Source organism: Poeciliopsis prolifica, unplaced genomic scaffold (assembly GCF_027474105.1).
Source record: "Poeciliopsis prolifica strain line A6 unplaced genomic scaffold, Auburn_PproV2 SCAFFOLD056, whole genome shotgun sequence".
Taxonomy (NCBI): domain Eukaryota; kingdom Metazoa; phylum Chordata; class Actinopteri; order Cyprinodontiformes; family Poeciliidae; genus Poeciliopsis; species Poeciliopsis prolifica.
This window is the reverse complement of record NW_026562431.1, coordinates 2350610-2378310: the sequence shown is the minus strand read 5'-3', so window position 1 is coordinate 2378310 and position 27701 is coordinate 2350610. Positions and strand designations below refer to the sequence as shown.

The window sequence follows — 27701 nt, the reverse complement described above, 5'->3', positions numbered from 1 at the left end:
ACTATTAAATCCATCCAGTGGAAGCCTTTTTTTTTTGTCTAGTTTCAAAATTTAAATTCCTTATTTTACTGCTGAATCTGGAAGTGGCTAAAGCTTTGGAAACCAAGATGGAAAAAACAAACAAAACAACAACACTGCACTTCAAGAATGTTAAAGTTTCTTTCTGGCTCTCCAGACAAGCTAGAAACATAAAGCAGACCATGTTCTGGTGGATGCTGTAAAGGGGCAGCTCTAGTTTTTAACTGATGTTCGGTTTCTACTAACAAACGTTTTAATGCCACTGCAGTACCGGCTGCCTGCCTGCGGAGGGCGACCTTTCATCTCCATCTGTTCTTCCTCTGGAGCAAACAGAAAACAACCTGCACCATAATAGTTCCACCTGAATACAAAAGTTAGCCTCAATCTGAATATTAAGCATTTTTAAGACTGAACCACTCCAGAACTCAACTCTTCTAAACCTCTAAATTATTTGTTTTTTTACACTTTTATTTTGAAGAGCAGGTAGAAATACTCTGTGCTGAACACACACCTCTGTAATACAAGATGTGAAAGCCCGTTTAAAATAAAAATGCTCATGGCACAGAGACTGGAAATAAACATTTTCTGTGCCTTTTTTGATTATTTTATATCACAACTCTATCAAGTTGTAATATAAAAGACCCCAAGAGAAGAAAATTTTTAAACAAGTGAATAAGATAAAATATTTCAGCTGAACAGCAAGTAGAAGATGGTTGGTTCTGGAAGCGAAGGAATGTAAACACAAAAACTTACTAAGTATTTTTGGTCTGATTTTTGATGGAAATAAAAAAACTTTCAGCCTGACATAGGGGCTTGTTTTAACTCAAGAATTCATTAATATTCATAATAACTGGTTCCACTGGCTGACGTTTTCTCAGTGCAATAAATGAAATAATCTGCCACTGAAACTAGTCCTCCTTTTAATATTAAGAAATTGACTCCTATCTTGCTGAAAAGTAAGTTATTGTAAGTGAACTAAGATATTTGTACTTGAAACTAAATAAAAAATACTTGGTAACATTTTGTGGTTTTGTATTTGCGGTGAGATAGTTAGGTGTTCATCTTCAGTCCACCACAAAACTGTCCTAAAACGATGTGGTTCAAAGTTCAAGAGGTGAAACATCTTGTTCTTTTACTACAATGAGGGCAACGCATTTTTTTCTGCCCCTTTAAAGCATCCATTTTTGCCAGGTCTGCAGAGCAAAATGATGCCAAAGGCCACACACACACACACAAGCACACCCCCCCCACACACACACGCACACACACACTATAAAATACTGTTGATGAAGCACGCTGGGTAATGAGGCATCAACAGTGCAGTAAACCAAGCCCACCCAGAGTCACACAGTCTGTAATCTCACACAGCAACAACTCCAGCCTGAAACACACACACACATTCACGCACACACAGAAAAAGCTTCTTCAGCGCAGTCAGTAGGCCAAAGGAATGTTTTGCTACATTAACTGGAAATTTGCTCTCCAGAGCTGTGAGAATCTGACTTTTTGTTCTCAGACGTTTTCAAACTCAAAATTATAATTATTTCAAAATGTCTTAAAAACAAAAAAAAAAACAACACACTTCAGCAGTCCAGGCCTGAACGAGAGGCATGATGATTAGCTCACTCCTCTACCTGTGTCCCAATATCAGATATCCATGAATCATCGAGTTTTAAGAAATTAATGACAGGCGGCGGCCCCTAGGGGGCAGACACAGAAACGTACAGTGCTGGAACTTTCCCACATTTTGTCTCGTCATTACACTTCTTGTCCGTTTCTTTCTTGGTAGCACTGTGTGTTTTGGCACATTAAACCAACTGCATCTGACGGAAGCACATCAACAAGTCCACCTGTTCCATTTCCACTGGATAAATCGGTTAGCTGGCACACGAGAAAGCAACGCAGAGAAAGTCAGATTAGTGTCCTCCAGAGAGACAGTGACAGATATACACCCGCGTCAGAGACAGCCACAGGTAGACTTTAGAAAATATACACACTTATACCCAAAATATATTAGAGAAAAATACCTTTGGCCTATTTCTGTCCGACTCTATACAACAACCTCTGTTTTGTTTTTGTTGCTTTTTTTCAGCTTCTCTTTATATTATAAAAATCTCCAGGTTTAAATAGAAGTAGATAAAAAGCCTTCTCCCTCTGTCATAAGACTTTAGTATTTTGGTTTGAATCTCTTCAGAGAAGTGAGAGCAAAAATGTTTCAGCTACAAGCTCAGTAGAAAAACAACTAAATATATCTGTACAAAGTCCCAAAAAACAAAAACATTTTAAATGATGTGTGCATAGGCAGAGGGATCACTGAGGCGACTAAAATATTCAGACTAATATGCCAAACAGTCTAAATGTATCCACAAATGCTTAGTAAAATTCAAAGTTTCTAAAACAACTTGCGTTTAAAGCCAAAAAAGGGATTAAAAATAACTGGTGGGAAGGAAAAAATGTTAAAATTTTTTAAATACATTGATTTTTCAAGGAAAAAGAAAGAAAGAAAAAAAAAAAATACATTTGCAATTTCATCCAAAAGCATTTGGCAAAAATATCTCAATAAAAACACTACCAATTTCTGGATTTGTCATCAAAAAAAAAAAAAAAACTACATTTTTGGCTATTTTTTTTTGTTTGTTTTATGGCTTTTCTCATAAAATAGCATAGTTGATAACAGCTCAGCGGACCCTGGTATTCATGGGGGTTAGAGACCACAGCTGTCCATAAAAAGTAGAAATATGTGAAAAAATGTACAAAAACAATTAATCCTGGCTGTTTTAATAGTTCAAATACCCAATATAATTTCATCTACATTAATACGAACAGTGAAAACCGTCTTAGCTTCCAGCCTTCACTTTTATTTATGCTAGGAGCATGTGGTGGTGAATTGTCATAGGTAATTAGGAAACCCAGAATGGAGTTTTAGCGATATGATAATTTGCCCAATTAATCAAGTGGAATCGATTCTTAAACAAAGCAATTGACCCTTTGCACTTGACGTCATGCTGTTCATAAAGCAGCCCACTCCGCCATGATGGAAGTCAAATCAACATACGTACACGTTAGCTTCTACAAAGCTGATCAAAAATCAGACAATGGCAGCCTAATACTGCTTGTATGTAGATGATTTCACAATAAAAATATTCACAGATCGGCTGAAAACGGACCTGAGCCCACAGCAAACTTATTGTCTGGAAACCTTTTGACAAGGAAAGAAGACAGCGATGGATAGTAGCCATTAGCAGCCCTTGATGTACTCACAGATTTGAAGCAAACTTTTTTTTTTGCAAGGTGAGAAAATTAATGTTTATACACCTGTTAAGGAAGTGAGATTATTAAGATGTAATCTGTAGCTGCATTTTCATTGACATTTTGAAAATTAATGTGCCCAGTAGAAACAGCACAATTTTGTTTTTCCATAATTTTTTTTTTGCATGGGTAAGTAGAGCTGTATAATAAAATTGATTCTACAATATTTATCTATTTTCTTAGACTTTTGCAGACTTTTAGGTGTTCTATGGTGTAAGACAAACCATTGTTTATAAAGTGGTATGTGAATTCAAGCAAAGTCTGACTTGATGAAATCAACGAATACATCAGAAAGACAAAGGTATGGGTTGGTTTCTAAGCTAGCCATTTCCAACTTATGTAAATACTGCTGCCTATGAACCCCAGGTTTACTTCCACAAATAAATTAGCTTTGTGGAACCAGAAGAAACATAAATGTAAAAAAACAAACCTGGGAAAACAATCACAATCGGTCTGTTCGATACTCCCGTTCCTCCCTTCTGACGTCGGCCATGGCGGCTTTACATGATTAGATGACGTACTTGCAAAGGGTCAACAGAAACAGCATTGGGGGAAGTAATATTTAGTTATTACTTTTGGAAGGGTCCAAACAAATATCCTATAAATGTAATTCATAATTATTACGTCATCCATGATGCTTGTCCTGGATTGGCCAAAATCCTTATGTCTAATAAACATCTCTAAGCTGAAGTGTATTTGAACACAGCCTTGGAAAAATATCTTTTGTTGTATGTTATGGGACAGAAAAACGTGAAGTGATAGTTTTGCAAATTTGTGTGTAAAGATTTGTGCCCTCATAAAAACACTGCTGTGCAAAGACCAGCCAATATTGTGTCAAGTAGCATTGCACTAAGATATTCCAGCTTCTCAAGCTGCATTTTCCTTTCAATATTTGATAATATCTAATATTTTAGATATGTTCTGCAAAAAAACGCTAGTAGACAAATTTTCCACGAATAACTCGGAATTTACGATCCACAGAAAAATCCACAAACACTGCGTGGGTCCACTGTATCCTCTCGATTTCTGTTTGTCCTCTGTGAATTTCTTTTCTCCTTTTCATATTTTACAAAAATAATGGGGACCAGCCAGTGTGAAGATTTTCTTAATCTAGGTTAAAACATAAAAAATGTGGGGCTCTACATCTGCCATTTTAGCTGATCACAGTAAAAAAACAAACAAACAAAAAAAGATCCCAAACTCCTGATTTTGAGGGTTTAAAAAAAACACAAAAAAAAACACCTGCAGTGAGCCAAGCCGCTCGATTCAACGTTCCTCTTTCTGAGTTAGTACGTAAACCCACTCCAGACGGAATTGGTTCCCTTTCTGCAAGCTGACGAGAAATTCAAAGTGCTGCGATGCTGCGAACGACGGGAGACGTGAACCACGGCGTCACGTCGCGCGGAGCGGCGTCGGTCCCGCTGCGCCGCCGCTCACACCAGCACGGGGCATTTGGAGGAGGCCTCGTCCACCAGGGCCTGCACCGTGACGCACACCTTCACCAGGCCTTTCTCCTCCAGGATGTGGTGAGGCAGACACAGCTTGTCCTGGGAGGGACGGAGAGGGGCAAGAAAGAGGCAGGGAGGGGGGAGAAACGCAGGAGCAGATGCAGAAAGAGAGAGACACAATGCTAGTAAATACAAAGCGTTTGAGGAGAATGGGTGAAAGTTTCCAGGGTCTGGTCTGCCGTTTTATGTCATACCTTGAAAAAGTATGTTTTTGCATTTTTATCAATTAAAGTTTCGTATCGCATCATAATTTTTATTTATTTTTTTTACAATGTATCTTCATCATATTATCCTCTAAAAATAGTAACTAGTTGGGCCTGAGAAAAAGAGTGATAAGAGAAAAAGATTATTCTCATAAAACTCTTGTATTACTATTTTTATAATGACTATTCGTGTGAAACTATTCTCTCATTATTTCCACTATTCTCATATTAATATGACTTTATTCTCATAATAATTACACTGTCAAAACCAGTGTAATTATTGTGCAATGTTAAAAAATTTGGCCTTTACAACACAAGAGGAGGAATAAGTATAAAAAATAAAAATCCAACATAGTTTCATTCTCAATTTTCTTTTTTTTTTTTTGCCGAACTTTATCCAGGCTGGGAAAATTACTCATACAAATTCTGTACTTTTCAAAAAAACTGCATGCAAACGTCTACTTTCAAAGAATGTATGCTTTTAAAAAAATATTCACTCATATTCAGAGGAAAAATACAATCAGCAGGAAATAGTTGAGCCTTAAACAGCAAGTAAAATCTGAACCTTCTTCTGTTTTGCATATTTGATTTACTACTTTATTCAGGTCATGATTGACCTTTTTATTATGAGCTTAAAAAGAAGAAGAAAAAAAAAAGTCAACACAAAAACACCATGCTGTAAAACAGTAGAACATTTTAATTAAGATTATTATACTGTGAGAATCTCATACCTACTTCTTGTCTGACTCCTGATCAGAAATGCGCCTGAACATTGTTTTATAATTAAACACGTCGTCACTTAAAATAAATTTGCATTAAGTAATATTTCAAAGATTAAATGTCAACTTGGTACCCAGACTAGATTTAACCAAACCAAAAAAATGTCTGAAATACATTCATGGTGACAAAATATAGTTGACTGAATTATAATGTTGTAAAGGTCAGTAAAAAGAAAGAAGAAAAAAAAAAGGAAGCCTAAAGTTGCCAACTACTACAAAGTCCAGGGGTCACAGCACTGAGTCCACTTTTTAAAAATCAACAGATTTTAATAAACATCATATTACGCCGATATAGTTTGATCCTAAAGCCAAAATAACAAACGGACCCTGTTAGAGAAAATGTGACTGTCTCTAGCAGAGCTTCATGACGGTTCAAAATGGCCGCTGGATTTTCAATAGACATCGGTTTTGTTCAATTGGCTTTTTTAATCGAAAATTGAAAAACTAAAAAAACAACCTATTCATTATTCATTTTCACATGAGATTGAAAAAAAGGATACATAGATATTTCTTGTATTTTTTTCACATTATTCTCATATAAAAAATCAAACACTTGTAAAATTCAGCGATCGCTTCTGACGCCAGAGCGGGAAAGAGGGCAGAGCTTCACAGAGAATCACAAATTAAAGTGTAATGAGGTCACGGGGGCATTTTATAAATGTTTAATTTTCAATGTGAGATTAAACTCAAAAATACAAAGAACATTAATAAGTTGTTGTTTTTTTTATTTCGCACGTGAATGAATAATAGAGTATTTGTTTTTTTCTTCTTTCAAGATTTGATTCTCAATTGCAAAACGATTAAGGAAACGTCCACGGACCAACAAGGTCCACTACGCACAACTTTAGCGTACAAATTCGAAAACAATCTGCTTATTGTAACACAATAAAGTGCATTTGGTGGAGGGTACTCTTTCAAATAGACGCTATGGCAACAGTCGGTCCTGTCCTGTTCCAGTTTATTGCAAAGAGAAAAGAAAAGCGTAGAGGAAGTGGCTCATTCTGCTCTGTTTTCTTCATGTCATGAAGGATGGCTTTGTTTATTCCAGTCACAACAGACCTACTCTAACTCTCAGGCGCGTGACAAAAAGGCATCGAAGACAAAGGGAATGATCTCACGGCTCGGATTTGTGCGGTGACAAAAAGAGGGAGGGGCCTATAGGGCGGAGGAGGAGCCTGGCCTGGAGGAAGGCGGAGCTCGTTGCTACGTCAACTCGATCCAACTGTAGGCTATGAACAAGAGAACCAAGCAGAGGACGTGAACCAAGCTGGAGCCAATTACATCCCAGATCTGCCAAGCCGGAGGCGGGGTTTGGGTGGTAACGGAAACCAATGAGCGAGTCTCTGAGGCCCTGCAGGGGGCGGGGCTTCTGGCTGGGATTGTCTTGTCGTGCTTCCTGTCCGGAGGGGTCGTGTCCAAGGCGACCAGGGCCATTACGGTGGTGCGGACCAGGTGCAGACGGCACTGCGTGATGTCGTAGGGCGAACAAAGAGAAGACTGGCGCCCCCAACAGGAAGAGAGAGGCAATGCGATGAAGGCGGGTCAGACAAAAGAAAGAAAAAAAACAAGATGGAATGGAGTGGCAGAAGGAAGACAGGATGAACGGTAAAGGAAACAAAAGCAAGGGACAAGGTGAAAGACAAAGGAAAATTGGATGTAAAGATTGAAAAAATGAGGAGATGAGGGTTGAAGTGCAGATATATAAAAAAAGTACAAAAAAGAAAATGGACAAAACGTTAAATGAAGACAGAAAGAAAGTAGGAGTTCACATACAAACGAGTAGAACCAAAACAAAACGAAAGAAAGTGAAACAGAAAGAGCAAAAGAAAAAGGGAAAGAAAGAAGCAAAGAACAAAAGAGGAAAAGACAGGAAGATGGCGTGATCCAGCCGAAAGGTAAAGAAAGAAAAAAGAAAAGGCAGGAGATTAACCAATGGACGCAGAGTTCAAAAGTCACAAGTCTGAGCCGGCAGGGAGCAGAGGCAGGCAGGGGGTTACCACGGCAACCATCAGGGATGCTTACTGAGAGGATGCTCAAGTAATCCTGGTGACTGGTTGGCCCTCTCTCTCCCAGTAAGCAGCCCAGTAAGGGGGAGGGGGAGGCGGCTGATGGGAGGCCAGAGCACGGAGCGCAGTAAAGCGTCGGCAGTAAAAAGCATTCAGCGGCATCCGCAAAGAGGCTCCAAGCTGTCAGCAAGCAGCGGCGGAGGTCAAAGGTCACACAGGTTAAAACAAGAGACAACCAGAAGGGTTTTTCTTTTCGTTTAACAGAAAAAACATAGAACATAACTGACAAATAGAAGAGAGTCATTGAGTAGAGGGAGACAGAAAAAAACATGACAATAAAATAAGCACATCGATATGAAAGCAGGAACAAAAATAACAGACAAAATTTCAATAACTGAACAACTTTTCTTGATGCAATACTTCCAGTAGATTTTGAACAAAATATGAAAATTGTTTTGCCACCAATGGGAAAAATTAGGATTTGATACACATTGTGGTAATTGCTCATGTAAAAAGGATTTCACTCTATGAGGTTTCTTACTGAAGAGACCTATGCATTATCAATACATTTATGCTAATTAGCGTCTCAACAGCTCTAATACCCGACCTATGACCCCAAACAGTCACACTATGGTTTCCACCAATCATAACAGGCAAAGATCATATCCCCAACTCCAACATCGTTTAAAGAGGAGCGGCAAAGGCAAATGGGCTGGATTAGCAGAGCATGCTAACAATTGATGATGTCATCCAGGAAATGTCACTGTGACGTATCATCTCTGATGTCAGGAAATTGACCTGTTGGTGGACATCCTTCATAATCCACAATGACTTTTGAAGACACTCGGACGATATCAGTTGCAACATTTAAGTTCACTTTCGGGGTAAATAAAGTATTTTTAAATATTAATATGAATCTGCCTCTTTAAGGTTGTGGTCAGTCTAATCTATTAATTAAAACACATCGAATGACGGTTTATCTCTTTCACTAAACTTTCCTGTAGCTTTCTTTGTATCCTGTCTCTAAAATGAGCTGAGTTAACAGCTAGCTGCTGGATTCTAGCTGATCTCAAAAAATTCAAACTGCTCCTTTAAGACGTGTTACACATCAGAGTATGAATAGGAACACTTCATACTGCAGGAGGTGTGCTTGTGTTAGTAGCTGCATTTCCATTACAAATGTGCAGAAATTTTTGTCAATATTGCTGCCAATGACGAAAACAAAAAAAAAAGTGCAACTGCAGCATTTCCATTAAATAAGAAACGCAATCAAATTCAAATGTGAGTAAGTTTGTTCACGGATGATACGCAGTTAAAACGTCTTTCTCCTGCAACTTCCGGTTCTATTCTTTGTTATTTCCACCAGTAGTAACATCTGGTTGTTGATTACGTGAGTGTGTGGTGCGTAAAAAGTGTTTCCATCGCAGTTTTTGTGAAATATGCTAATTTTTAAGTGCTGTGTTTCTGTTAAGCATATTTATTTTCTGAATTTCAATTTGCACAATTGTAAAATCAATGGGAATGCAGCTAGAGTAATCACACACACACACACACACACACACCTACATACACAGACATTTACACTGAGACTCACAGTAAAGCCGAACCAAATATCACAGTCAGCACAGGTTGACTACTGTCTGGGTCAAATCCTGTCAAGATGGAGGAAGCTAGAAGCTGAAGGCAGTGATGACAGCGGTGATGATGTCAGCGTTACATGTTGATGTGAAATGACTCGATTTGAAGCGATCGGGACAAAGAGGAGGAAAATGGGAGAGGGTGGGAGGAACCAGAGCTGAGAGACGGCTGAGTGGGTTCCCAGGTTTTTATATTTTTACAGAAACACGTATTTTGGAGAAAATCATCGGCCTTGTTGCACAAACCACGTGAGTTTTTATTGCAGGAGAGGACACATTGGTTTCACATACGAGGAACCATCAGCCTTCCTCCCACTTCTGGTTCAGTATCCTGCAAAACTCCTAATTTGAATGATAGATCTATCAAATGTGTTGCATTTTAAATGGAAAATGTCTATTACTTTTCTTTCAAGGAAAATCTCTTTTGCAGGACACCTTCATATTTTCTTTTGTATCTCAATAGAAAATGTTGCCTTCGGGCGTTAGTCTGTTGAACTGAGGATGTTTTCATGTCCTGCTCCAAACTAACAGACTTAGGGACGCACTGATCCACTTTATTCACTTCTGATCCCGATACAGATATCTGACGATTAGTATACTGATCTAATACAGAAAAACATTGCAGAATTGACTTTAAAAGTTTATAAAAAAAAAAAAAAACATGGACATAAATGTTCTGGATTACAAACTTATTTGATAACACCAGTCTAGCATACTTCAACACACCAATAGCTTCATAAGCCTGGTCAAACAGAGAAACAACTTTAATTTGTTCAATCTGTGCAATTATGAGTGCAAAAGCCAATTTAAAATAGGTAATAAAGAAACTGAAACTGACAAAAGCAATAGGTTGACTGCCTTGGTCAACCATAGAAAAATAAACTGCAACAAATCTTCTTTCAATGGTTCACAAAGTTTAATACTCGATCCAGAAATGTTTTAATATCGGGGCAGATGTAGATATGGATCTGGGATCGGTGCATCTCTAAACAGAATATCGATAACTCCTGAGCCGTAAACCTTCCCGTCACAACGTTTTGGAAGGAAACATGGAATCCGTCCCCAGCTCACAGACAAACTCTTCACAGAAAAGCCCGTCTTACCTGCGGCACGCCTATCTTCCTGCAGGCGTCCAGGAAGTTCTCCACATTCCGCCGGCACTTCGCCATGCTGAGCTTGGGCTGGAACGACAAGCGACAACAATCCGGGTGAGACGCCGCTCGGCTCCCGGCAGATTTAAACGCCCCGGCGTTTGTAACACGTACCACGGCGGGTGAGGGGACATGGATGCTGGCGACGGAGCGAGGGCGAATGTGATTGGCCAGATGGCAGAGGACGACGCCGTCCATCAGAGACGAGCCCAGGTCTTCAGGGAGGGCCACCTTCAGTCGGCTCTCGATGATCTGAGGAGGCAGGTTGGAAGGATAGAACTGGAAAAGGTCAAGTTTCATTGGTTATTTTAACGTTTCAGTCTTTTGCACACCTACATTTATGGATATTTCCAACTGTTTTAGAACATTCAACAGATGCTTCACTGCTTTTTTTTTTAAAGTGCAGCCCGAGGGGCCATTTCCAGCCATCCTTCAGAGGATGGAAACATGATAAACTGATTCATATGTGGTTTCTCATTTAATGGAAACACCTCAATTGGGAAGCTGTGTGTGTGTGTTGTTGTTTTTTTTTTATTACCAGGAACACTGACAAAGTTTAGCACACGTTTGTAATAGAAACGACTCTCCTGTCATGTGGGCTAACAAATGTAACCTTTTGTCCTCTGCATGTCCCTTTGCTATGTGAACGCAGCGGTTCGTTTAGAGTTGTCTCACTTCTCTCAGCTGCTCCATGAGCTCCAGCTCCTCCCTCAGCTGCTCCATCTTCCTCCTCATGGTGAACTGGGGGTCCACTGACTCCATGCTCTTGTGGCTCCGCAGGAACACTGCAGCAACAACAGCAGGACAGCGGACACAGACAGTAAAGAGGCTGCTCACACGGCACCGGGCTAAAGGGACACAACGCTGAGGGGGATAAAGGAGTCTGAGGAAGGGGTGGGAAGGACACCGTCCTAAATCTGAAGCAGTGATGACATCTGAAGTTAAGGGGTTGATGGAAATATCCATGTTGATTAATCCTGCTGTCTAAAAGTAGAGTTCGATGAGCTGCTGCGGTTTGCTGAACTGTGGAAGAGTTGGCCGAATCACGACTCAGGGGGAAGAAGCGTTAGGAAGCAAGGAAAGAAGAAAAAAAAGCGAGAAAGAATACAAGGACAAAAAGGAGCTGGGATCCTGAATTTTGTATCAGACATACTAGCTGGTATGACAATAAAAAAAAAAAATCCTAGAATCCTTGAACACAAGTGCAGATACAAGGAAGGGAGAAAGGACACAAGAAAAAAGGGAAAAGAGATCCAAAAAGCAAAGGGAGGAAGAAAAGAAGAATGTAAATAAAGCTGCAATGAAGGGAGGAATGGCAAAAGGAAGGATGCAAAATAGAAAGAATAGGAAGGAGAGAAGGAAGGAACGGAAGACGATAGAAAGTTTCTAAAACACACTGATGAAGATCATTAAAGCAGGTTTCCATGCTCCTCTGCTGGTTCATCAAATATTCTGACCTGAAGCTCCGAGCTGCTGCCCGTCACTGTGTGCAGTTACTTCCACATTATTCACCTGAACTAGGTTTTTACGTCAGACCCTATGAACGGTCATCATCAGCTTCCTTCAAGACGTTCGAGTCACATTCAGGTAAAAGGTTGATTCATTTCATATGAAACTTTCTAAATGTTTTCAACAACTAGAGGAGTTAAAACACTCAATAAAAATGCTTTCACCACATGAACGTGGTCTCACACACACACACACACACACACGATTTCACTTCCTCCCAGCAGTCCCACTGACACAATTAAAAATGGCTGCCAGCCATAAAGCATGCAGAGCGCTTATATAAGCGTTGCGTTCACATGCAGCCATGCAGTCGGAGCTCGGAGTGCCGCCAGCTTGGACTTTGAGCGCAGAGTGCTCATGTGACTTGACCGCTGTAAACGGAATGGGAGGAACTCTGGGAAATCTGGGAATGTTTCTCACAATCACCTGCTGCACGTTATCATGACAGAATTCACAAATAGGGCTCCCGTTATTAGAAAGGATCTGATGGCTGGTTGTTGCTTTTTTTTTTACTTACTACAAACAAGCCAAATTAAATCCTCTAACTGAGCTGAACTCTTAAAGAGATTTCCCCCCCAAATTCTTGCTTAAGAAAGAAACAAAAATCTGATACATGATCAAAGCAACGACTTAAAACGATCAAAGGGTCGGACTGCGACTGAATTCAGGTTAACAAGGAGAAATACAGATGAACACGGGCTTGAACGGCGGGAGCGTTCCTGAACTGAGCGTGAAACATGTTCAACCTCTTCACAGACGCTGAATCAAAACACACGCCCACAAACACGAAACACCCACACACACTCTGAATGATTCACCTTCTCGCTGTCCCCATTTTCTACCCTGCACTGCTGAAACTGAAGGAAGTCTAACTGCATGCAGGTTCCCTGAACGGCCACAGCAGGGAGCCGCAGGTCCACTGCAGGGCAGGAGGATCCGGGATGTGGAGTCGAGTTTTAGAAGGAAGATTTTTCTGCTGGGATTAAACAACTCCCATTATTAATATGTATTAAATCATTAAAAAAAAAAAAGACAATGAACAAACTACAACAGCGTTGTTTTTTAAAACAAAAGAAAAAGGTTTGAGATTAAAAACATATCCTCAGAGTGGTGACCATTGAAATGACCTCCTGGTATCCTTGCAGTGCATCATGGGAAGGTTTGATATTCCCCAAAAAATAATCCAGGACACAAAATCAAACTTTTGGAGAAAGTTCCAGTGAAGTTTTACATCCAAAACAAGATGAAACTCCACTTTGCTCCATTTCTGCTTTCAGTAGGAAGAGCGTCAGGAAAGCACTCTGATTGGCTCCAGATAAGCTCTTACAGTAAAAACTACCGGAGTTAAAAACACTCTGTAATAGTGAGTGTAACAATAGTTACTAAAAAAAACATTGTGAGTGGATGACATCAGCTCTCTCTTGTTGCTACATGCTGCTTCTCCCCTCAGTGCTGGTGCTGCTCGGCATTCTGGAAATCTGCTGACCTGCCTTCATCCAGCCCCCGTCAGCTGAAATGCGTGTATCACTGCGGTTTATGTTTCGCTGTGAATTTTAAAAAGCTTGCTGTGAACGACGGGAGATGCAGAAAACGCTTGGAGAAGGGTGTGTGCGCTTCCAGGTCAGAATATAAGTCTGAACTTTCCTTCATTTTCTCTCCCTTCACACATCAGCGGACAGATAGGATCTGCACAATGCCGCCCAACTGGCCTTAAGAGAACAGTGTGGGTGTGTTTATTTCTACCCTGAGATCTGTGAAATCTCAGTTTCCTTCTGGTAGGAGAAAGCACCGCCTGGGCCAAAGGTCACGGGTTCTGCTGATCTTTCTCCCTTTTTCTTTCTGCGTGTTCAATGCAGATCCGATGGCAGAGCGGTCACATGGACCGGTCACTGTATACCACAACCAAATGCAGGACTAATGAGGTCAGAGGCGCCAATGATGGCGTAATGATGTCACTCTGCCAGAGGCAGGAAGAAAGTACGGAGTGTTAGTCATAATCGTATCACACACACAGATAAGCTGCTTATTATAAAACAACACTTGAGTGGGAGAAAGCTCTAGTTCCACACTGAACAGATCATAGAGAGAGTGATCAAAGGTACTTTATCAATAAGGAGTTATTTATATTAATAATTAACATTCCTCCCATGGCAACCATGCAGGTGTACAAAACGCCTGGGTGGGCCAAGCCCCGCCTCCAAGGGTACAGCTCCTCCTCCAAGCTTCCAGTTTCAGAGCAGCCTTCCCTCATGAGTGGGGAAGCCTTGAGAGTCCCACACTCAGCTCTTTCAGACTAGCCAGCAACAATTAGCAAACACCTGGTAGAACTATGCATCTGCTGAGCTCATTATAGGAGCTACTTCTCGGTGAAACGCTGGTAAAATGATGTCAAAGGGTTAGTAGAGGAGCCATGTTGTGATGACTTCCTGAAGGCGGAGTTTCACAAAGAGCATGCACTTCTGAAAGGGACAAAGGCCCAATTTCAAAGTGTTGAGCCAGGAAGAAGTCATGTTTTATGTACTCATCATCAAGAATTGAAGGTAATATAGTTACTTGATTGTGCCATAAAATGGCACTATGTGACAAGAAAACACAAAACCTCTTTTAATAGTTATCTGTTAGTTTATCCCTGAGTATAAAACAGTACATGATGAAAACTCATAATCTGCAGCTAGAAAATGTTATTGGCAGATTAGCCTGTGAACATTTCAGAATAGATTCAGGCCTGTTTGTGAGAGAAGCAACAAAAGAGAGTGAGCAACCTCCTCCACAACTCAGAGCTGCTGCCACATATTAGAGCCTTTTAAGGACCAGCAGAGCAACGTGCAGCTAACCTCTTAGCTGCTAACACAAGCTGGGTTGTTTTTCCCCTACAAGTTGGCATATTAATCCACAAAGCACTAAAAGGTGTCAACAATTCTGATGATAGTATTAGATGATTTTCAATGCGGATCCCAAATTTAATCCGGGCAGAACATGCGCAGAAGTTTCGAGACTTTAATCAAATCAGCTGATTTTTTCTTGTAGCTTCTGAGCGGCCCTCACAAAGACAGAAAACACGAGCAGTCACTTTACCGCGGCTGTGATCCATCTGAAATGTTGAGACCCCGTTCCAGTGGAAGTAGGATGCTCCTTCCGGGACCATTATCCAACACTTCAAATATAGCAGCTAAAAATAGACAGACGCACAAAAACACACCACTCATTCATGGTGCAGATGTTACACACACGCACACACAAGATTAAAGGAGTGTCACAGTTTCCTAATATGGCCTTCAATGTCTCACTGTTTTTGTGTATGATTGCTATGTTTAAGGCTTTAATTTAAAAAAAACTGCTCCTTCTGTTGCATTGGTATGTACTGGAAATAAAAAAAAGGAAATAAAAAAAGTTTCTTTTTTTTTAAACGAAGCTCAAAGTGAACATAATATCTTGTTCTGTCAGTTTAAAAAGTTTCTAAAGCCAACAGAGGATTGTATTCTGAGGTGCAACGATGCTTTCAGATTGTCATAAAACAGCTTAGTAAAATTTGTGTAAAATTATACAGTACGTCCAGCAGTTCTCCTTTAAAATGCTAATTGTTTTGTGGTGTATAGAAAATGAACCCTTGAAATAGCATTTCAAAAGCTGCAGGAGCCTACTTGCAATAATTCTTTACTCACAGTAAACACGAATAGGCTGAAATGAAGCTCAGATGGTTTTAGCTGGGTTTTTTTGACTTTCAGCGCTGATTTGAATTCTTTGTTGTAGTAAAACAGTTTGAAGAGTGGCAGCAAAGGATCCCACTGCACAAAGGTATCAGTCAGGGGAAGACATAAGCATTAGATAAAGGAGGCATACTGCTACAGGTCTCGTGGTGACCATAATGTCACACAAGAACTATTTACACTTTAAATCTTTAAATGAATAAAATATAAATCAATAATAAATAACTTTTGGAAACCTGATTTCAGGCGTAATTATTAATATTAAAAGCAATAAAAATATAAAAGTAGAGAAAAAAAAAAGTGGAACCAGTGTTTGTGCTACAGCAGAAGCTGATATCTACAGTCTTCCATATTTTCAATCAGCAGCAAGGAAATTTAAAGGATGCTCCTGGATTGGCTGCTTTGCAAATACCAGTCAATGGCGCCTTAAATAGGCATTTTAGCTATCAAACCGTGTTTTCCTTCACGTATTCTAGACATGCTGCACCAAAAAGTCTGCATATCTTCCTGTTTGCTAGAGGAATGTTCCAAAGGAAAAATCTGCAAATGCTCAACTGTGGTTTATAATTTACAGCAGCGTTTTACCCCTTTGTCAAACTTAAATATCAGTTTGCTTTTGATTTTATTTACTTCAATAAAACACACAATACAACATAAATACGTAAAATAAATAGGATGTCTTTGCCTTGTAGTTTCATTTACCACCAAGAAATAAAAAGTTCAGACGTTTTATTACAGCAATAAAAAGAAATCTGTGTTTCTTCTTCTCCATCATCTGAACAAACTCTCACTGTCATCACTTAATGAGCCAAGTCTCAGCTCAACATGTGTGTGACCACATGAGTTTCTAACACACACACGCACCACACACACACACACACCACCCACACACACCCCCCCCCCCCCCCCCCCCCACACACACACACACACACACACACACAGAGAGCAAACCTAACATTTACCACATGTCTCCACTAGTCAGCAGCTACCGCAGAACATGAACAGCTGGAGATGAAAGCAGATGTGGCAAACCTGCTCTTTGATCAGAGATGGCTTCGTATACACACGCGTACACACACACGCGTACACACACACGCGTACACGCACACGCACCGAGGCATCTAATGTGAAACAGCTTGCCGGGCGGGACGGGGACAGAGAATGGCAAAATCAAATGCAGTTTCACACAACATAAGATTCACAAGATTCATTTTGTAGGTTTTTTTGTTTGTTTGTTTTTGGGAGACTTTAAAATCCAGAATTTAGTCAAAGAAGCATTTTTAAGTGCATCTCCAAACAATTATCACAAGAAAAATTACGTGGAGCTCAAACATTTCAATATGTTAAACTGGAACCCAACTAGATCATTAAACTTGCTAATATCCATTCAGATTGTGGTAAATTAAGGAATGTAGAGAAACGTGGGCAATCTGTACGCTTGACTATGAAATCTCAGCAGTCTGCAGAATGTAGGCTACTGATGTCCATCGAACGTTTTCACAGGACACCTGAGTAAGAGGGAGCAGTTTCATGTTTTTCCACCATGACTCATAACTACTTAAAAATAATAATAATTATAAAAAATCAGGGTAGAGAGAATGAGCAAATCACCTCAAGAGGAAATTGAGGATAAACGATGAACAGTCACATCATTAGTTGGAAGTATTTTGGGCATTTAAAACAGCAACAACAACAAAACCAATCAGTAATTGCCAATATCGACTGATATGAAACACTTAGATCACGATACGTATTTCAACCGTATTTAAAGTACCGTATTTTCCAGACTATAAGTCTGTAAGTCGCACCGGAGTATTAGTCGCATTTTTCAGAGAAATTTATTTGATAAAATCCAACAGCAAGAACAGACATGTCATCTTGAAAGGTAATAAAAATAGAATAGAGGCAACAATAATTGCAATAATTGTACGGTATGCTAATGTTACATGACAAACAACGAACTGAGAACATGCCTGGTAAGTTAGCATAACATATTGAGAGATATAGCATAAATAACATGCTGGCAAGTTTACCAAACCATCCGTGTCTCTCCAAATCACTAAAAGCAATAAAATCTTCGTCCTCAGTGTCACTTGTAAACAACTCCGCCAACTCCGAAGGTAGAATAACACAAGCCTAGAGCGCCCTCTTGTGGTTTAGTGTGAAAATAACATGTGAAATGATATGATGTGTTAATTTCCACACATAAGTCGCTCTAGAGTCAGTAAGTCGCACCCCCGGCCAATCTATGAAAAAAACAGCGACTTGTAATACAGCATATACTGGAGCTCTTCATTATGCTATATTGCCAAAAATGACCAGCATCGTAAATCGGATTTTGTTTAAAATAAATGGAAATTTTATTTTTCAGGCATATCTGAAATCCACTGAGATATTCACTGAAAAAGTGAAGTTATGAAAAACTGAACATCAAGCACGTTTTTACATTAGTAATAAGAGTCGTCTACCCACATATCAGCTATTAGAATAGAACAGATTAACCTTTGTTGTCCTAAAGTGTGGAAATCCAGGTGTGAATCTGAATTAAGTGAAGAAGAGCACATTGGACCCGTCAGTCTAGGTGTGTGTGAACTGACCAGTAAACAGAAAAAAAGTGTCTCACCCGCGCTGAGCATGCCTCCGTCGCCTTGTCTACGATGTAGGGGTGAGGCCTGTGAGAGGAGGGAGGGGTCTAGACAGGAAGGAGGGGGTGAGCACGGCAGTGAGGGCGGGGCTACAACCACGAAGTGGGAAGTGATAACAGGAAGTGATGGCAGGACCGTGTGCAGTGAGAGAGGTGCCAAAGATGAGCACAGCAAGTTCATTCCACGTCAAAAAAACACCCGAAAAAAATAAAAATAAAAATATAAATCACCAAGTTCAGGGGGGAAAAAAAGGTCAAAGAGAAAATCAGTTACGAATCAATGACAGCGTTATTGATTCAGAAGTTCAGGCAGGTCAGAGACGGGGAGTTTTGGGGAGTTTAACACCAAAGACATGCGGGAGGAGCATAAAAAGGAGGAACAAAAATAAAAATAAAAGACACACAAAACACAAAGAGCACAAAACAAAAATAAAGATTAGTGGCATTTCACAATACACATCACTCTGACATGCTGTTAGCATCATGTTAGCTTCATTAGCAGTTAGCAGCACACTGACATAAGCTAGCACACTGACATAAGCTAGCAAACTAAACTGTCAAAAAAAAAAAAAAAAAAAAAAAGGCAGCGCAAAGCGCAAAATTCATCCTGATGGTACAGATAAAAGCAGACGGACCGAACCACAAGGCTGGAATTGACTCGCCCACACTAATCAGTCCAATCCTAGCACTACTCAGCCACATTTTTGGCCTGAAACACTTCTTTTTTTTTTTCTTTTTTTTCCAGCTCACCCGAGCGAGGTTTCAGCCCAAACGGCGGACTGGAGAGAGACGAAGATCCCATGGTTGGAGATCGATGTTCTTGCTGAAACAACAGAAATGACATCATTGTTTTAAATAGTTCACCATCAGTAAATTAACAGAATCGACACATAAAGTCATCCAGCACATGGGAGCAGTTTGCATAAACTCCTAAATGACTCAGCAGAGATGAACTAAAAACAAAACAAAACACAGAAACACATACAGTTGTGCGATGAAGCTTTATCAACAGAATTTCACTGGTCAAAACTACTACTTTATTTTCATAATTTTCTATTTTTAGTGTGACCACAACACTTTGTTGTAAAAACATCTCAAAAGGTAAAAATGAAATAGCGTGCTAAGCTAATGCTATATAGAAGATCCCAGTACTGATAAGAGACCAAACTCGCCTGCAAATACTTAAAATCAGTAAATACTTTAATTTGTCTAAAATGATTACTAACTGCCTATAATAATAGTTTACACACCAAATATAGCGTCACGTCATGTATTAATATACATAGTGGAAATCGCATTAGCACATTAAGTAAAATAAGTCCGGGAATAATGTGGAGTTGCATTTCACAGAAAACTCCACGAATATGTGACTTATGGGCTTCACTGAGAAAACTTTGTTTCCCAGACTTCGTCTCAATCTCATCAACCTAATATTGTATCGTTCTTTCCCATGTGCTGAACAGATTGTTACATAAATGTCCAGTCAGGCTGACATTATTTTGCAAGGAGTGGGGAAAAACAAAATTCCGTCAGCAGAATAGGAGTTCATTCAAGTCCTATTCATTTGTCAGGGTGTCGGTTTCTCCACGGTCGATAAAGAGCTTCATTCCTCCTGAAGTGAATGACCGGTGGCGATGTGCAGCGAGACAGACACGTTTCTAGTCCTCACATGTGCAACAATGAAATGCGACACATATGAAGAGAGGGGGAGTGGGGGAAGCTCAGCCGTCGAACACAACACAGCTAACGGACTCTGCTGCCACGGTTACCTTCAGGGACATATGCCACTCATAGTCCCGGCACGCAAGCTGGGCCTCAAAGCGGGCCTTTTCTAGAATCATCCGCCTCTTCTTCTGGAACTCATAGCCTCCCTCCTCCATGCGCTGCCACAGGACGCACCCAAACGTTCAGGCGACAACTCGTTAACGTTTCTTATATTCTTATGGGCTTTACTCTTCACCAACAACAAAGTTACATTCTGAACAGAAAGTTGGGTTTTTCAGGATAAAAAGAAACAGAGGCTGCAGTTTGATAATGAGAATAACCGTAGAATGGAGAATGGTAACGTCTCTAAGTCGGAAGAATATTCAGCTTTGACTACTTTAAAGTTTAAAAACTATTGTTCTAAGGATTTATATAATCACAACGTAATAAGGTTCGGTTAACTTGGAAACAATATAAGATATTACTGTCACTAGCTGTGTTTCAGGTTACAAATGTGAGGAAAAACTTTATCCATATTTCCCCAATGCAGAAAAAAACAAATGAAACAATTATAATCACAAGTAAATAAGTTTGTAAATAAGTCCTTAAAAATATCATCCTACTCCCACTTCCTGTTGTCTTTACTGTCATTTCTGCCAGTACTAATGTCCGATTGTTGATTACGTGACTCATTTAATACCCAAAAAGTGTTTCTGTTACAGCGTTTGCGAAAAACACAAATTTTGATGCGGCCGAAAACGCGCATCATTCTTGCGTCAAATTTTTTTGCCTTTTTTTATTTCTTCCAAATTGTCGTGTTTCCATGAAGCCAATTCATTTTCATAATTCCAATTAGCGCAATTGTTTTGTCAACAGAGATGCAAAACATCTCCGTTGACAAGACGTAGTAACCAGTCATAGTCATTCTTCCAACAAACGTGAAGTACTGTACCTTCTTACCGAGGACTGTGTGAGTCATGACCGTTATGACATGCTAACAGCTCAGAGATGATATGCCACAGTAAAATATCCTGAATGGCATTCAAATGTTAGCAAGCTCTGCTAACCCACCTCCTTTGCTTTTGCCACTGCTCTGTAAATTTCTGTCTGGTCGTATAGTTGGAAATCGGGGCAGAGAGACTTTGGAGTCATAGATATGACTTGTTTTGATTCTTTCTCTGTTCTTCGATTCAACCAAAGAAATCACAAACAAATGTCTACAAAAAGAACAAATCAGAACCAACACATGAGATCTGTTCCAACATGCAGGTGTAATGGCATCTTTGGTGACATCTAGTGGTAAAACTGCAGAATACAAAAAAAAGTCTGACCATGTGTGTCCCTGGCAGGGAAGTTGGAGAAAACAAACATGTTGAGTCCTTTAGAGTCAGCACTTGGTTTGTCCATTCCAGGCTACTGGAACACTAAAACCAGGGTAATAACTCAAATATTTGTGTCATGGAAATGACTTTTATTAAGAAAAACAGCAGCGATATTATGAATATTTACTACTGGAGGCGACTGATTGAGGCATTACTGTTTTATTTCGAAATATAAACTCCTAAAACAGATTTCTAAAAAGAGTCAAACTGAAAATGTTTTCTACAACTATGTAAATGAGCAATTTGATAAATAAGTTTACACTTGGAAAACTCGACATTAAAAAACATCATCTGTCACTAAGCTTTAGTGTTATTACGTGGGCTCATGTTATGGTGTCAGATAGTGAAGGACAGTAGAGTACCAAAGCCTGTCTGACTCTAAGATAGAAACGTTTTGGCAAACCGTACCTTTGGTGTTGTGCTTCCCTCATCGTTGTCTTGTCCGCTGAGAAAAACAAAGCAACAGACATAAGACAAGAAAACATCTGGATGTTCTGGGGTAAACAAAATAATAAGTTCACAAATGACAAAATGACAAGTTTAGCAACTTGTCATTTCTAAACTTGTATTTAGAAATGACAAGTGTTTCTAAATACTTAAAATATAACTTCAGCATTCCTGGTCTGTTTACATTGTGGAAACGTACTTGAAGGACTCCTCCACGGTGACCATCTCCACCGGGTACAGCTGGACTTCAGACAGATCATCCTGCTCTGCGCTCACTCTGAAACGTAAAGGTTAAACACCTGCCGTTTTACACCTGCCTGCTGTAGCTGCTGCTGTTGACAAAATGAAACCTGGAATCAAATTCTGTAAGAAGACTGCAGGTTTCAGCAACTCAAATTGAAGACTTTCTAAGACCACTATGAATGGAATTTAGGACCTTTATTGCTGAAACCAGGGAACAGAAATATACAAAGATGCACGACTTGGTAGCAGAAGTGAGCTAATGGCTCACATCCTCTAGCCAACTGGCGATTAGTTTGAACTTGATTTACTTTTGCTAGTGAACTGAAATAATCTCAGAGTCTGAGTTGGACGTTTATAATTCCCGTCGTCTCACCTGCTGGGGTTCTGCAGCAGCTCCACCGCCTCCTGTAGCTGGTTAATCATGTCAATATGGAGCTCTGTGCCCCTCGAGACCTTTGACCTGTCCAAAAAGACAAACCGGACACATAAGCAGAACATATCTGCGGGGCAGAATAAATAAAACAGGTGAATCTCCCCTGAAGAACCTGCCTCTGCTCTGTCTGCCAGTGTGAGTCTTCCTCTATCCTGAGGGGCTCTTCGAAGTCCGCTGCCGTTCGGCCCTGCGCGCGCACACACACACACACACACACACACACACACACCCACACACACAGAGGTCAGCGCCAGCTGCACCCGTCACATGACACACAGTTTCCTCAGAATTCAGAGACGCCAGCGCCATCTCTCCCCTACAATAAGCTGTCTGTTTTCTTCATCTGCTCTTTAAGATACTTGATTGATATGGTGTCATTTAATGCAAAGGCTTTGGACAACTGGGAGAAGATTTAACAAAGATAAAATGAAATAAAATAAAATAAATCATTAAGGGATGTGTTGATGAGATAAATTTTATACTTATTTTATGAGCCATAATTATGAAATTTAGCTTCTTTTTTTGTTAATTCACTGAAAAATCTGATCTGAAGCAGTAAAAGCTGGAACAGAAGCACAATTGCTGTTCAACAAAATTGACTCAAGATCACAACTGAGTCAGAAGTTATAGATTACTAATAGTCAGTTGATCAACTTAAAAAGTAAAATGTACGTTGAAAAGTGCTTCAGTTACCTATTTTTTAAAAGGATTGCTAGATGCAAACAGCTGTGCATCTCTAGCACAGCTGTTTGCTATCCAAGTACTTTTATTTCACCACTGAATAAAAGTACTTGGATCTTTCAAACTGTCTAGTGTGACATTATACTGCTGCGATAAAATATTAATTCATTTCACGTCTTCTGAGAGGAAATCCATTCAGTCACCACGACAGCTCGACATAGCTCCCCCCAGAGAACAGCAGTACTGGTGGAGGTCATTTCCTGCACCGTTGCTGCAGCAGAAGCATCAGCGCTGCGGCGGGACGCCTTGCCTTGATGTAGCCGATGAAGCGGCTGCTGAGAGACGAGTCTCTGTAGGTCAGCGGGTCATTCAGGGCTTCCGTAGGACTCTCTTCTATCAGGCGCACCGAGTCAGAGTTCGGGTCGGCTGTAATGAAACGAATGTCAGAGTTCGGAACCGACGGATCGATGTTTTAGAAAAGGGTTTTATGATTTTCAGAGGTGCTAAATATACAGCAGGAAGTGACCAGCTTAGCATTAAGAATCTTCACTGAGTGAGACATAGAGAGCTGGTTTTGACCGACCAGAAACACTGATATCACCAGATACACTTGAAATGAGACAAAACCAACTTTTTGTAACTTTTCAGCAAGATATAGGATCTTGTTTAGGTGAATAATTTCTCAATATTAACAAAAAAACTATTTTAATTAAGAGGTTTTTCTCTTATACCAAAACATTTTTCCCATATTAGAACTTTGAAAATCTGCTTTTACTTTTTTTGGAATTAATATTAAGAAATGACTGACTTAAAACAAGCTCCTATATCTTGCTGAAAAATTACTCTCAAGTTAATACACTAGAAATGAGGCAAAACTAAGATATTTGCAGGAGCGACTAGACAAAAAAAGTACTTGGTAAGATTTTGTGGTTTTTTTGCTTTTTACAGTTTATTTCTCTCAAAATCTTTCACATCTTTCACATGTCCAGGTTTGAATGTTTTACTGGAATTTTATGGAACAGACCAACACAAAGTAGTCTTGCGTTATTTTATGACAGACGGAAATAAAAATCTTTAAACGTTGGGAATCATTTGAATCCATCTAATTAGTTCAGCCAATTAGTGCTGTGATTCAATAAATCTCTGTTAGCAAACTGTTAGCAAACATAAATTACCCAGAGAGCCCACTTCTTCCTCTCGTCGGCTCAGGGAATGTGACACTCCATCAGCTTAACCTAATTAAGGCTGATTGAAGTCTATTTAAACTGTGTGTCCTGGGAGCTGCTGCTGTTCTCCATTAGGGCTCGGACCGTCCCTACGATGCGAGCCACACACACCCATCACATACCCATGCTACCAGCTGGACCAGTGGCAGGGTCGGCGGAGAAACGGATGGTCTTTCTATGACTTCAAACCAACTCAACAAGCTCTAAACACACACACATACACACACAATCACTTCAACTCAGAGAGAAGACAAAGTTGGCACCGAATCTTTGGCTGACTAATGGGGAGACTCTGGACTCTCACCCGATTCTGCACAGTTAAGAGCCTCTTGATGAACTACAGCTCACTGCGGTCCAGACACAATGAGGCAGACAAGTGATGAAGTTCATCCTCTGACCCAACTGCTCGTTCATATTGTGGCTGTCATTTAGCCAAATAGCAGCTTTCATGAAGTTATGCAATAAGCACTTTGGGGTCTTGCGTTCAAGCAAACTTGCTATTGATCTGACTGACTTCCATTAAAAAAAAAGAGAAGGAGTGGCCTAGTCAAAATCTAGACTTAATCCAGATGCTGCAGTGGGGACTATAAACAGGGTGTTCATGCTTGAAAACCCTCCAAAACGTCAATGAGAAGCATGCCAGAATTCAGAATACGCAAAAACCTTTGATGGAAACTGCTGCCCAGAATTATTCCAGCGCATTTCGAGAGCTTACTCAAAAATTTTATTTTGCATTTAAGTTTGGACACCCTTAAACTAATATGATGTGTTTGTTTTCATTTCAAGATTCAGTTATCTTTGTTGGGAGTACATCAGCAGCTCAGGGTTTCCCCAAGTGCATTATAAGCCTGGCGACCCGCCAGGCTTTACCTGCTTCCCCACCAGGCTAAGTGTTGTTTGTTTGATTAAAGTAGGTTTTTTTACGTAACAGTGACAGTAAAAACAGATTAAACGCGGTTCCCAGTTAGTAGACTATCGTTGAACTAACTATACGCCACACAATAATTGTGAAAACAGCCGTATTGAAAATCAAGCATTTTCAAGAACTTCATCCGTACGAACCCTGTTTTTGGTTTTTATGTTAGCATTACTGCTTCTTTTTTTCGGGTGCAGCACTTTTGCCAATGACAGTTGTTCTTAAATAAATTTGGATTGATTTAGTTTTGTACTTTGGCTAGATTAATTCAATTTTTTTGGCAAAGAAGGTGCGAGGAATTGGATTTAAACTTTGACTCACTGTTACTGCTTAAAAATATATATTCTTTAGCAGCAGGTCTGAAGGTCTTGGAGCAAAACTGATATTTGAAATGCTCAAAATTCACATGCAAAAAACATCCATATAAGATTTTGGCAGACTTTAGTCAGAACTGAATGGTCTCACAACCTTACTGTTTTCTGTGCCACTCTCCTGACTGATACCTTTGTACAGTAAAAACCTTCTGCCCTCTCTACAGCTTCAACTAAAGGCATCAGAAAATTGTCAAAAAAATAAAAAAATCTTTATTTCCACTTCATTGGAGTCACTTTAACTCCTACCTGTCAGGGAGCTGATGTGTTCACTGGAGTCGTCTTTGCTGATTCCCTCCTCTTCTGTAATGTTGCTCATCGGCACGTTGAGACTCAGACTGTCTTCGTCTGAAGGCTGCAGGAAGCAAAACGATCGTGAAAAATATTATTTCCACAAATTACAACACACGTCCTTCTCTTTCTATGTCTGAAATCAGATTTTTTTTCCCCCCATATGGATTAAGATAGCATTATCGAATATTTCATCAACAGATTTCAGTTTTTCAATTATTAAACATCAGTTTTTCCCTAAAACTGACGTTACACAAACAGAAAACATGAAAAGATGTAAAATACGAAATGTGGCTAAATCCTCAGCATGGAACAGCAGGTGCAGCCTGATTAAAGCAGAAGTCTGGACAGACGTGAGGATGAAACCACGGCGACACAGATGCATCACATACCTCGGTGGCAGACAGCCTCTTGTCTCCGTTGTCACTGCCGACTCCTGAGTCGCTGTCCTGCTTCTTCTGTTGCTCCATGTCCTCCACACTGCACACAAATTACACAGGTTACACACCTGACACACACACGCACACACAGGAGTGTGTGTGTGTGTGCACACTGAATGAGAGCGACACACTGAAGCAGAGGAAGATACCAACCCCTCCCTCTCTCGCTTCCTCCTCTCTCTCCTACAGGATTCCTTTTTCACACAGCTTAGGAAATAAACACTCAACTTGTTTCCTTTTTTATTGTACTTTATGTTCGGGATATAACGACACATTCATAAGACATGATTAGATTAGATTACTGTTTAGTGAAGGTTTCACACGTCCCAAACAGTTTAAAGACACTGGAATCAATGTACATCACTGAAGACCAGTAAAAAGCAGCTAAATCTTTTGCATGTGGATAAAAGAGTAAAACTCAACACAGATGGTCTTAGAGCCTTCCTTTTTTGACATATATGAAATAATATGGCCATCTTGAAAAATGACAGTGGGAAATATAAATAATATACAAACTGAACAGTGAGAGTGCTAATTTTTATGCTTGTATCCAGACTTGAAAGATTTTTACAGTGATATGCTGCACTGGAATCACAGAAAGCATTGAGGTTACTCTTTCTTTGCGTCTTCACAAACAGAATTATAAGTAACTCCAAACTGTGGTTAAACAAATCTCCTGTTCATTACATGACTCTCAAGTTTTGCTATAACGGTTCATCGAATGATTCAATTACCCGGATCATTACAATTCCTCTAGGAATATTACCTTCAATTATGTTTTGCTATTTAGTCCAATTTATTTTCCACCAAAATGTGTTACAGTGACAGGTCTGCAAGAGGCAACAAGGTGAGGGGCAACGAGTTTTAGCTTTAGCTTTCGTTCCTTCCCGTCTCAAGGTTAAAAAGTTGAATGAAAATGCAGTATATGCTGAGACATTAGGGTTCTTTTTTTTCTCTGCTCTATATTAGAACTGGATGTGGACCGTTTCTGGGTCAGTCCCTCACACACTTCTTCTTTTCTCTATCTTCAGCGACAGAATATATCTAAGATTACCACCACTTTTAAACTCTCCTAATCCTAAATGAACAAAGGAAA

At 39.9% G+C, this 27701-nt stretch overlaps 1 protein-coding gene across 5 annotated transcripts in view; it reads right to left on the bottom strand.

Moving 5' to 3' along the window:
• Positions 1-27701, bottom strand: part of lrch1 (leucine-rich repeats and calponin homology (CH) domain containing 1) — a 62975-nt gene continuing 35274 nt past the window's right edge. Inside the window, exons 7-20 of one of the 5 annotated variants that reach the window (XM_055059785.1) lie at positions 26558-26645; positions 26124-26229; positions 23672-23787; positions 22797-22867; positions 22621-22707; positions 22204-22281; positions 21966-22002; positions 20241-20354; positions 19222-19294; positions 18451-18561; positions 11287-11396; positions 10726-10863; positions 10564-10641; positions 1-4874 (exon numbers count right to left, since the gene is read on the bottom strand). In XM_055059785.1, coding sequence (XP_054915760.1) covers positions 4761-4874; positions 10564-10641; positions 10726-10863; positions 11287-11396; positions 18451-18561; positions 19222-19294; positions 20241-20354; positions 21966-22002; positions 22204-22281; positions 22621-22707; positions 22797-22867; positions 23672-23787; positions 26124-26229; positions 26558-26645 — 1321 coding nt within the window. In that variant the 3' untranslated portion in view covers positions 1-4760. Of the gene's footprint in view, positions 4875-5715; positions 7315-10563; positions 10642-10725; positions 10864-11286; positions 11397-18450; positions 18562-19221; positions 19295-20240; positions 20355-21965; positions 22003-22203; positions 22282-22620; positions 22708-22796; positions 22868-23671; positions 23788-26123; positions 26230-26557; positions 26646-27701 lie in introns of those variants that run through there. The other 4 variants (XM_055059781.1, XM_055059782.1, XM_055059784.1 and 1 more) reach the window with 4 other exon arrangements.